This window comes from Prinia subflava, chromosome 9, assembly GCF_021018805.1.
Source record: "Prinia subflava isolate CZ2003 ecotype Zambia chromosome 9, Cam_Psub_1.2, whole genome shotgun sequence".
NCBI classification, from domain to species: Eukaryota; Metazoa; Chordata; class Aves; order Passeriformes; family Cisticolidae; genus Prinia; species Prinia subflava.
In genome coordinates, this window is record NC_086255.1 from 18,597,759 (window position 1) to 18,609,635 (window position 11,877).

At 44.3% G+C, this 11,877-nt stretch overlaps 1 protein-coding gene across 1 annotated transcript; it reads left to right on the forward strand.

The window, feature by feature from the left end:
• Positions 1-9,587, forward strand: HIF1AN (hypoxia inducible factor 1 subunit alpha inhibitor). The gene is made up of 8 exons (XM_063405751.1): positions 1-282; positions 1,225-1,475; positions 2,728-2,876; positions 4,549-4,694; positions 5,190-5,296; positions 5,695-5,758; positions 5,986-6,096; positions 7,213-9,587. Exons 1-8 carry the CDS (start codon positions 61-63, stop codon positions 7,255-7,257), a joined length of 1,095 nt encoding a protein of 364 aa, XP_063261821.1. The 5' UTR covers positions 1-60; the 3' UTR covers positions 7,258-9,587.
• The last annotated feature ends 2,290 nt before the right edge of the window (positions 9,588-11,877 follow it).

Genomic DNA, 11,877 nt, shown 5'->3' on the forward strand with positions numbered 1-11,877 from the left:
CATGGGTGCGCAGCTTCCGCTTCCGGCTTCCTCGGTACGGGTTCTCCGGTGGAGGCGGCGATGGCGGCGGCCTCGTCCTCCTCCTCCTCTCCCTCTTCTTCTCCTCCCTCTTCTTCCTCCTGCTCCTCCTCGGCGGCGGCCGCGGGCTGCCGGGAGGGCCCGACGGTGGCGACAGGGCCCGGCTGGAACGACTCCCAGTTCCGCCGCTACTCCTTCGAGACGCGGCCCATCCCGCGGCTCAGCCACAGCGACCCCCGCGCCGAGGAGCTCATCGAGAACGAGGTGAGGGCGATCCCGGGCGCAGTCACCTCCTCATCCCGGCCCTGTCCGTCCGGGCTGCCGCGCGGGCTCCGTTGTAGCCGCTGTCCCGCTCCTCTCTGCTGTAGTGGACATTTTTCTTCGGTGCTACAGCATTGAGCTGTGAAATTCTCAGGAAACGTTTGTTTTAAGCCCTTTGTTATCGGGATGGAACTTGTGGGAACGTTGTGTAAAACCCTGGGTACATATTGATTGGTTTTTAAGTGTGAGCGGCCACAGGTGTAAAGGTTGCTTTGCAGTGGTGGCTCTTGTATTGGTTCTGTACCAGCTCAGTCTCCTTTTGGTAGGTTTGGTAGTTGGGTTTTTTAAGGAAAGTCTGCAAGAAGGGAAGTTGTGTATGCACAGGTTGGGAACACAGCACTGCCTTGGCTGGGTTGCTTACTGCTGGTAGATGAGGAGTCAGGCAATGCCCTTTGTCTTTCTTTTGTAATGGTAGAAGAGATGGTCAGGTTTTTGATGGCTGATTATTCGCAGTCCTCTGAGAAGAGAGATGAATTCTGTTTCTGGATTCAGAGGCATTTTTTTGCTGGCATTTCCCCCTTCACAGCTGAGGCTGGAAGTGACCAGCCAGAATCAGCTGTGTCTCCTGGCTACGTGGCAGGACCAGCAGGCCCAGAAGTGTTGCCAGCTGGTGTTTGTCTAACCTCGCTGCTAGAGATTGGCTAAGTAGATAGTGCAATCTGTCCCACTGCTACTAGGAGCTTACTGTAACCCCAGGCCACCACTTTCTTAAAACCTCCTGTCATGTCTTGCTTGGTTTTCTCCCTAGAACAAGGTCTATGATTACTTCAAATGCTTTTTCCAAGTCCCCATTTTGAAAGGGAGTTTTTGTGGGTGCAATAATGAATGTGTTCGTTCTTAAGTTCAAGAAGTCTTTGAATCAATAGACTTCCTGTTTCTCTCTAGGAGCCAGTGGTGCTGACAGATACGAATCTGGTTTATCCTGCTCTCAAATGGGACCTGGACTACCTCCAGGAAAACATTGGCAATGGGGACTTCTCAGTGTATAGTGCCAGCACACACAAGTTTTTGTACTATGATGAGAAGAAAATGGCCAATTTTAAGAACTTCAAACCCAAGTCAAGTAGGGAAGAAATGAAGTTTAACGAGTTTGTGGACAGACTCAAAGAAATACAACAAAAAGGGAGTGCTGAGAGGTAAGTGATATGTGGCATGTGGAGGTTTCTCTGTTCCTTCAGACCTAAGTAGGAGCTAGGTTTCTCTTCAGTGGGTGTTGATGATTAACGTGTCTTGAACTTCTTGGACTTTTTGTTTGTTTCTTTTTAATAATCCCGCTTTACCTGCAGGGCTTCTAGTTGACAGCAGCCTTGTTACTTTATTAGAAAAGTCACACCAAGCAAACTGTTCACACTGCTTGTGGGAATGTATTTCTTTTTTTCCTCCTCTCTGTGAGGCAAGGTTTATATAGAGATAAAATTAAGCTTCGCTTTTTTTTGGCAGACTGTGGTATTGGTAGAGAAGCTTGTTGTCTGATGAAAAGGTGCACACTATGGCATTCAGGCTTTCCCACAGAATCCCAAGGCAGCTGGAGCTAACCCTCTTTGGGAAATATGAGGGCAGGTTGTGCACATGCTGTGTACTGGTGGTGATGGCCTGTGCCACTAACAGAGCTGTAAGTTACTGAGAGGAGCTTCAAGTGCACATGGAATATAACCGTCAGCAGCTGTACTTAAACCCTGAGTGTTTTCAGTCACAGTCCTCTAAAAGGACTTACAGATGCTTAACTTTGTCTTAACTGGAAGCAACACTGTACCCATGCCCACGTGTCATCTGTGCATTTCTCTTCTGTCTCAGCTTTGGGTGTGCTTTTTCCAAGAGAGAATGCAGTCCTTGCTCTTAAAAATGCATTTTCTTCCAGCATTGCAGACAGCATACTGTGATTGTTGGTACACATGCTTGATTCCTCTGATCCTCTATGTCTAAATGTAAACATGGCTTTAAGTAACTTGATACTGAAATGTTCAGGCTCTCCTGAGCCCCCCTTTTCCCTCATGTAGTTCTGCTAGAAGAAGTAACTGGTATTGCAGATGAATTAAGAGGGGTGGCATTCATCTAGGGATTAGATGAACATATTTGATACTGGCTGCTCTGTTTAGAGTTTCCTCCTCCTGCCCTGTGAGAGGGTTGATCTTCCTTAAAATTATGTTTTTCCCTTGTAATTGTTCAAGTTGAACCAAGGTCTGTTCTCTTCTGTACTGGGAAACCTTACAGCAGAGTTTGGGGCCTTTTTGAAACTGTTTCCTTCCTCAGGTGTTGAAATTATATAGTGACAGAACAGAATCTCCAGGAGGTACTTCTCTGTTTTGAAATCTTTCTGAAGAGACAGTATGTCTGTGTTTATGACAAAGCTTAATACTTGATTTCTGCTTTCTCTCTTGGACAATTCAGGCTATATCTACAGCAAACACTGAATGACACAGTTGGAAGGAAGATTGTGGTGGATTTCCTTGGCTTCAACTGGAACTGGATTAACAAGCAGCAAGGGAAACGTGGCTGGGGTCAACTGACTTCTAACTTACTTCTTATTGGCATGGAAGGTAAATAGCTTCCTCAGATTGGAGGAGAAAGGGAGAAGCTTGCTTCAGCAATTCCATATTTCAGTTCTAGAAGATCTTTCAAATGGATTTTCCCCTAGTTTCTGTGTATTCCTTCAGAGGAGGTAGTTTAAAGCTTTGTGTTGGGGAGGAGACTGTTGTCACACTTAACTTGGGTTATAAAGAGGAAACAAGGAAAGGAATAGTCTGTTTTGCCAGGGGTGTATTGTGAATGCCTGAATGTAATGCTCATGGAAAGGCTCTGTGTGATGCTGGTGAGACTGTGTTTCTAGTAACTACTTATCATATCCTGGGATCTGTTTACATGCTTCAGGCATTGTGGATTTAAAAAACTCAAAGCCTGCAGATTCAAAAAGCAGAAAGGTTTGCAGGTTGAACTGTGTTAGGCTTCTGGGCTTTACTGAGTATATCCAGTGTCTGCCCAGAAGGAAACCTGATTATTTTGTGAAGCCTTTTTTTTTCCTCATTTGAGCTAGTACACTGTGAGGAGGAATTCTCTTTTGATTAAGACTTGATTTTTTTTTTCTTGAAAGGCTAGAGGACAGTGGGAAACTTGAAGATGGGTAAATTCTAAAAATGTCTGGATAGAATTCCAAATCCATGTGGAGCCTGGCTTAGGGGCAGGTGCCTTAGAAGACAGAGGTACCACTAGGCTGTTGACAAGGAGAACATTCTTTTAGAATGTAATCTCAATAACTGGGCAAGAAATGTGCACTGTTCTGTGAAGTAGGAGGGCCTATAATCAGTGTGGCAAACACATCCAGTTATAATTGTTCAATTACACAACTTGGATGGCTTTTTTCCCCTTTGCACCCAGTCATACTCAACCTTCAGTAGTTTGTCTTTGCTGCTTGTTTTACTAGCTGAGAGAATATAATACAAAATCAGTGGACCAACACTCCCTGACAGGCCACTGAAATCCTGTTAACAGTTATGCACAGAAACCAAGGAATTGTCTTGAACCAGCATGTGCTAGAAAAAGGAGTGTCTTTAGAGCAGCATGTGATCATATGATCTATTTAATGAAGTTACAGGGCTAACTGTTATCTTAATTCTTGCAGGCCAAGACAGTAATGCCGGAATTGGCAAGCCTGAAAAATAGTTGTGAGGGGTACAAAACACCCCACTGTATTTAAAGAATTGATTAAATTTAAGACCTAGTGGAAACAGTCAAGCACTTTTAATCAGACTTCAGCAGGTGCTATTGGGAGCTCCAGTGACAGAGATTGTTTACTTGTTTTCTTGAAAAACTTCCAGGACTTTTTTTTTTCAAATCCGACCACTGAACTCTTTTCCTCTAGACTAATAATCTTTGACAGTCTGTTCCACAACTTGTCATTTAAACAAAATGTTTTATGAAAAAGCTTCCCATCAACATTCAGCATCTGCTGTTCATTGAAACAAGATGGAAATCCTAATCCTGTAGAGCGTAAGTTGCTGAGTATGGATTTGGAACAGAAATTAAGTGGAGTAGCAACTGTTCAATAAAGGCTGACTGGTAGAGTGCTCAGTTTGTAACATTCCTGTTGTCATTTTCCGTGTTTAGTTTCTGAACATGTGGGAGTATACTTTCTGTCTTTAGCAAGGAATATAACTTGCTTCTTTTTCATACCTGTACCTGAAAGTGTCTTAATTATCTTTTCTCTCTATGTAGGGAATGTGACACCAGCTCATTATGATGAGCAACAGAATTTCTTTGCTCAGATTAAGGGCTACAAGAGATGTATCCTGTTCCCTCCTGATCAGTTTGAATGTCTCTACCCTTATCCTGTGCACCATCCATGTGACAGACAGAGCCAGGTGAGAGTAGCAGATCTGTTCTCTGCTCCATGCTAAAAATGGGCATTTGTAAAGATGCTAGGTGGGAGGAAGCTGCACTGGAGTTAAAGCTGCAAGACACTTGCTGAGCTTTTGCAAAACTTCTGTTCAGATTTGTTAAGTGGGGAATGCATTGCTGGATGAACTAGTGGTTTTCTGTTTGTGTCTGGCCCCGACTCGCAAGTTCTAGGTCCATAAAAACCTTTTTCTGATAGCACAATGGGGTTGCAGTTGCTAACTTCTCTGTTCTGTTTCGTTGATCCCTTGGTCAAACACAGATTTGCTGACAGACAAATTGCAAGATTCTTACCTATCTGGTACCTGGAGGTACTGCAGGACCTCACAATGAACTTAAGATACAAATGGGAATGTAAAAGCCGTGTAGGAAAGACCAGGATGATTTGACACTGAGAGCCAATGATGAGAACTATCATTACAGGAAGTTTTCCTGAGTTTCTTAATGTTTTCTTCTATTAGGTGGACTTTGACAATCCTGACTATGAGAAGTTCCCGAACTTCCGGAATGTGGTTGGCTATGAGACGGTGGTGGGTCCTGGGGATGTGCTGTACATACCTATGTACTGGTAAGGAGGATGGCAGGACTGCACTATGATAAAAAACAGTGGTTTAAAATGTTTTCCACTCAGTGTTGGGTTGGCTCTTAAGAGTATTTTGTTTTTACTTCTCCAGCAACTGTGATATTTTCTGTGATATCTTGGGCCAGAATGCTTCCGATTCCTGTCTGTTTGATGGGAATAGTAATTCTCCCTGACACCACATTAATTATACATGTACTCACTAACATGTGTGAGAAAAGTATCTATATTTAAATAAGGAGAGCTTTTCAGAAGTTTTGAGGTCCTGATGCAGAAGGTATAGGGCAAGCCTTGTCTTGTGCTTTCTGAACTCAAATCCAAGTTATTTCACTGTAAGCTACAGCAATAGTTTCTTTTCTTTTTCTCTTTATGTGATTTCCATGCAGGTGGCACCACATTGAGTCTCTCCTGAATGGGGGGATTACCATCACTGTGAACTTCTGGTACAAGGTGAGTACAAGTGCAGCTTGGATAGCTCCATTCCAGAAGGTTTTTTCAGGCAGAGATGTATTGGCACACACTGTCAGTATGAGAACTTCATGGCTCCAACTCCTTTGCTTCTGGAAGCTACTTTTTCCTCTTCAGAGTTGGATGTGTGAAGAAATGGGTGTCTGGGGGAAGGTGGAATAAGCTGCCAATACAGGAGGCATGCAAATGAGCTCTTTTTGATATTTCAGGGTGCCCCAACCCCAAAGAGAATTGAGTATCCATTAAAGGCTCATCAGAAAGTGGCAATAATGAGGAACATTGAGAAGATGTTAGGAGAAGCCTTAGGAAATCCACAAGAGGTATGGAAAAGAACCATCACTGCTGTTGAAATCGTTAAGCATAATGCAAAACTTGATCTGACGGCTACTTGGCTCTCTAGGTGCCACAGTAAGGGTGGCAGAAAGCAGGATTGCTCTTTTGCTGGTTCTTCCTACAGTCTTCAGAAGGTTGCTTACGAAAAGGCAAGCTCTTAAAATTATAATTCTGGAAAGGACCACTACAAACAGTGATGTAGTTGTTCTTGTATGTGGGAAAAAATGTACTTTGACTTCGGGCAGTTCCAGGGAAGTGTTGCTCCCAAACACTCCTTAGCCTCCTGTGCAGCAATGATACCCCTTATTTGCAAAAAAAAAAAGAAACTGTTTCACCTGTTGAATCCAAGTCTCTTAAATAACAGAAATCTCCTCTATTAAGTCATGTGCTTCATCTTTAACATGTGTCTTGCTCATCTCTGAATTCTTTGCAATCTTAACCATCTGGTATATCAAAAAAAAATATCCCACCCTGAGGTACTAAGTCTAAAAAGACTGAGTATGCGTTTGAAGATCTGATCATCTGAAAGTGGAAATGGGTGTCAAGGATAGAAATGTTTTCATGGTCTGTAACCCTTACCACTTTGCAGAAACTCTTCTTTAGCCTTTCCCCTGGGATTGTTTTACTGCCATAGCATTCTGAACTTCTCTACATGATCAGGCAGTGCTGAGATATGGGAGTGGTCTTGACTGAAAATAAACCTTAGGAAAATCATCAGTCATAGCCCCTCTTCTTTCTGATCTCAGAGATCAGAGTGAGAATGTTCCTTCTTTGCTCTGAAAAAAGCAACCCGTGGTGACTACTGACTCCCTTTAATTGCATCTAGAAATCACAGATGTTGGGTGGGAAGTGAAAATGTTTCAAGCATGTTTGTACTCTGGATGGAATGTTTTGGTGTCACCTGAAGTCAGGTGTTGACAGAGAACCCTGCAGTTTTGGTAGGGTATTTTAAGGATGTGTTTGTGGGTGCCCCAGTGTTTTTCTGGAAAATACTCTGAAAGTGATTCGTTGTATCTTGGGCTCTGTGATGCAGAGGGAGCAGGCTCTGTACTGCCATTTCGGTGTAACTATCCCAGCTAATGACCTGTTTTTGCTTTGAACAGGTGGGTCCCTTGTTGAATATGATGATTAAGGGCCGGTATGACTAATGCCTGGTGCCCCTGGCTGATGTTGGAGCTGCTTTGTTCACAAGCAATGGAAGATACTGAGCGCTAGTATTGCACGCAGCACTTAACAGACTGATGGGTTTCCTGGCCTATCCTGGCCCCACTACAATGAAGGGGCTACTGGAACTGCAAAACCATTAGTACCCTATTCATCCTCCACTCTCATCTAACTGAACCTCCCAAGAAAGAGTCTGCACTTATTGGAAGCTGAATTCATGCTCACTAACTTGTTTATTTTCTTCCCTCTGCCCTGTTTGCCACAACAAGGAGCATGGCTTCTGGCTCTCGGATGTGTTACTTCAGGGTTTTCAGGCATATGAAGAAGAGCTTGGAGGATAACCAGGAGCAATATTGTTTCCTCAGCCTCATGGGATTTGGACCTCCTGGCTGGCTTTGTGTGTTGGTGCCAGCAGTGGATATAAGCTGGGAAATGTTAGGTTTCACAGTCCTCTGTTGTTAGAGGACTTGTCCCTGCTCAACTCTGGCACCTTTTTGTATTAATGGAAACGAACATGTGAGATGGCCTGTGTGTGTTGAGCAACTGGACAAATGATTCAGTTACTTCAAGCTAAGATATCTACACTTTGGATGTAGTACAGGGTAGAGATCAGAATGAATTTATCTAGTGTGTGAGCACCAAATCTTATGCTCTCCAAATACATCTGTCTTTTATGAGTCTAGATAAATCTCCTTTCTGACAGCTTTTTAGGGAAGTGAGGGCTTCTCTCCTGCTCTTCTGAAGCTGCAGCATGGTTAAAAGGGGATGTAGCATTATGAAGGGAGATGCATAAATGGCAGGGCACTGTCCAAGTCTTGAATGATTAAGCCACATTTTTAAATTAAATTTCCAAGGGATTCTGAGCTCAACTGTCAAAACACAGTGTCAGATAGGTACAGAGCCTCACCTCTCCCCACCAGGGGTGCTGGCTCCTCAGACTAATGCAGGAAAGTGCCCTTTTTACTGAAACTGCAAGAACTCAAGCGTGTGTGGCTGCGCACAGGTGCGCATGTTGATGTGATTTTGTGTGGCTCCTGTCTATCAGTTGAATCCATGCCAGTGTGTGGTTTTCTTCCTTGTACAGACACGTGAAAGAGTTCAGGGCTTTTTGTTTAAATGTGATTAAGTTTATCTTGATCCTTTTCGTGTTCCGGGACTTGACATGGCAGACTGGGAAGTGACAACCTCTGTTTGAGTCCTCAGTTATCACTCTGAAAAATAACTTTGCTTTCCTCTTCTCCTCTTCCATGCAGAAGCCTTAGGTGGAAGCTGGCATTTTATTCCCTGAGGTGTGCTGCACTGCTGTCCCTGGTTTGGGGAGTAGTGCAAAGGTCTTGTATTTTTGATGTGGTTGTAATGGGTCCCAAGAGGTAGAGGTGGGAGAAGCTGTTTCATAGCCCATGTATCTCATCCCAGAAGGTGTAAAATTTGTTTTGTTGAGACTTCCCAGTGTTTTTCCTGTTGTGCTGGGCTTGTTCTGATGTGGGTTCTCATAAAATAGTAACATGCTACTTGATAAGTTCTCCATCTTTGGTTTCAGGTCCCATTTTTTGCTGGGACAGCTCATGCACCACTTGTAGTGGGCTTGTCTTTCACAAAAGTGAAAGGCTTCTCAAACAGGAGGTCCTGAGGCAAGTTTTCTGGCTGATTTACTGGTCAGAATAAATGAAGTTTAATTGGCAGCTACAGGGTCCTTGTTCGAGAAATACGTGTCACTGAGTAGTCTGACTGCCATGTGGCAGACTCTCCAGAGCTATGGTTAGATCCAGACGAAGGTCACTCAGCTGGATGCTTATCAATGCACAGCCTTTGGACAACTGGGGAAGAAGCTTCTGACTGGCCAAAAGCAAGGCCTTCCCAGGAATCTTGGGCACATGCCCCTTATTGAAAGATGCTCAAATTAAATCCCATTTCTGTGCTATTTATTCAGCACGTGGTAATCTTCAGTACTGCTTGTTAGACACCATCAACTCTTGAAGCTCAGGGTGGGAGTTCATATCCCATGTGGAGAGAGAATGGTACTTACAGAACTTTTAGGATCCTTTTTTTTTCTTTTATTTGCCAAAGGTCTAACTTTTAAAGTGTCTGAACAAGTTTTGCTGCACTTGACTTTGTGAAAGCTCATTTACAATGCACTGATGGACTGACTCCCCCTCCCTTCCCTTTTCACCTTGTGCTTTCAATGCCCCTTGCCATGGTATTGGGAAGCTGTGTGTTCTCTGCTAGGGGTGTGTGTGCAGGGGGTGGGGTGTGACAAACACATGGTACCTTCTGAAGTGTAGTTCTTAAATACAACCAATGTTGAACAACAGAACGGTGTGGCTTTTATTTTATGTGTGACTGTGTAAAAGAGCTCTATAAGGACTTGTGCATATAAAGCTACCTTTCACTCTGACAACTCCACGTTTGTTCTTCACTGGTGAAGGCTGTCCAGAACTGCCTTCAGAACAGCAATACCAATTGCATTATTATGTGTCTTCACAACTTTCTCCATACTACTTCCATAACCCTGAAAGGAAAGCTGGCAATAAGATGCTGTCTGTGTACCCTGTCAACAAGAAGTGTTTGTGGGAAGGGAAAAATTCCCCTCCCTGCTGATCTGAATGGTGTCATCATACTCTGGTCACTGACTGGGTGACAGAGCAAACTACACCTAATGAACCAGGCTTCATGAACTCAATTAATTGTCACGGAGATTTTAAAGGGAAGCTTGCTGTGCTGTGTGTTAGCAGCCTTGGGAGGTGAAGTCCTCTCTACCTAGTAAACACAAGTTATTATGGTAATGTTAACACTGCAGCAATCTTGAAATCTAACCATTGGTGAAATGTTGACTGATTCTGAACAAATGGCTTAGATGTAGTAAAATGGGGAGGAGCTGAGTAGTAGGTGAGGGATGTTGGTGTGGTGGGAGAGAGAGATGCCTCAGCCTGGGCTACCTCAGATGGCATTCTCTCCTCACAGCCTTGGGGGACAGGGTGAATGTGAAGGGAGTAGGAAGGCCAAGTGCAGAAAGTCTGACTGTGGGTGCTGTGCCTGCTGGGATCATCATCTCTGAACACCCTTCTGTTCCACTGAACTTAGTGATCTGCTGTGTCTGATCCTTTCTGCTCTGCAGTTGCCTCTTGGATAATGTACAGGTAGCATCACAAAGCTCAGAAATGCAAAGAGCAGAGGAGACTGAGGGATGTGCAGTGTGTCATTTGAAAACTAGGTCAGAGGCCAAGATTTTTCACTTGTACTTTTAGTCTCTCTCTTGTTTTATTAACTTAGGTTAATATCCTTAATATCTTTCTTCTCGTTTTTTTTTCTCCTCATTTCCCTGTTCCTTAAAAAGTGGGATCCTTTTGAGGAGAAGTCTTAATCCTTGTAAATCATAGCTGCAGGATGTTCCCTATGTAAAGAGAAGCACGTGGGTTTTTGAAGTGATCCACTTGTTCACCCCCTTGTTGATCAGGCTCATGCTCAGCTTAGGGAAATTTGGAGTGATAAATGAAGTCCAAGGCAAAGCCAAGAGTTGAGGATCAGGCGTGGGTTGAGGAGGTATCAGACACAGCTGTAGTGCAGGGGCAGCCTCATTCAGCTGTGGGGCGCCCTTGGCATCAAAGCAGCTCTTGAGAGAGGGCAGGCCTGGGCCAAGACTTCTTTTGTGTGCAACGGCTCTTACCAATGACCAAGCTGACCTTGAACACAGCCAGCTGTACTTTAAAGCCCTAGAATGGGGGTACTGCTCTCAGGGTCTCAGCAATCCTCTGGCAGGCCTTTGTTAATGCATGGTCTCAGCCCTGGAAGCAGAGCAGCAGCTGCAGCAGAGGTACTGCCTTTGCTCATATGTTTTTACACTTAGAGAAATGCATTTCTGCCTCATGTGTGTGAGAAGCTTCCTTGCACTCCTGCTTCTGGTCTCCATCTTCTGTTCCTGTTTTGGAACAGAAAGCACCTCTCCCATCAATGTCCTCGGAAGCCCTGAAGCCACCATCTTCCCTGGACGCTTCTCTGCATTGGTGCTGCCTAGAAGGAAAGGGAAAGATGCTGTTACTGTGACAAACACATGCAAAGTAAGTTCTAATTACTGCCTCAAAAAGTCAAATATTTGTTGCAAGCAGAGGACTAATTGTGGGGGGAGGGAGCGGAAGTGGAGGCTCTTGGAGTGTAAGTGGAACAGATGCCCGGACGCCTTGGGGAAACGCAGCTTTCCTCTACAAATCAGAGCTTTAAATTACAAGGCTTTTACCAACGAGAACAGTTGTGGGAAGTCGTCTGCTCTCATTTGCGTAATGGCTTCTGTCACTGGTGATTAGACACAGGATGAAGGAAAAGAAATTTGACAATTAGGAATGAGCGATCATTAATCAGAATCTTTGTTAGAAGGAGGGAAGGGGGGGGAGAATATCCCACAAACAATGGAGGCAGCCACTAGAGCCAGAGTGAAGTCCACAAGATGCATAACTAAGTGCTCCTGTTGCTCCACAGACCCATCTCTGCTTAGGTACAGAGCAGCAAAGAGCTTTATGTCTGGCTCGGAAAGCTTGGGGAGGAAGGCAGCGTGGCAAAATCCTTCCAGTCCTGCTCAGTGGTTCTCAGATACCTACTTAGTAAGGGAGAGA

Excerpts from the sequence above, each read along its gene's own strand:
- HIF1AN (XM_063405751.1), top strand. The coding sequence starts at position 61 with ATGGCGGCGGCCTCGTCCTCCTCCTCCTCTCCCTCTTCTTCTCCTCCC. Across the intron at positions 5,759-5,985 it reads CTGTGAACTTCTGGTACAAG|GGTGCCCCAACCCCAAAGAG; the intron begins GTGAGTACAAGT and ends TTGATATTTCAG. Across the intron at positions 6,097-7,212 it reads CCTTAGGAAATCCACAAGAG|GTGGGTCCCTTGTTGAATAT; the intron begins GTATGGAAAAGA and ends TGCTTTGAACAG.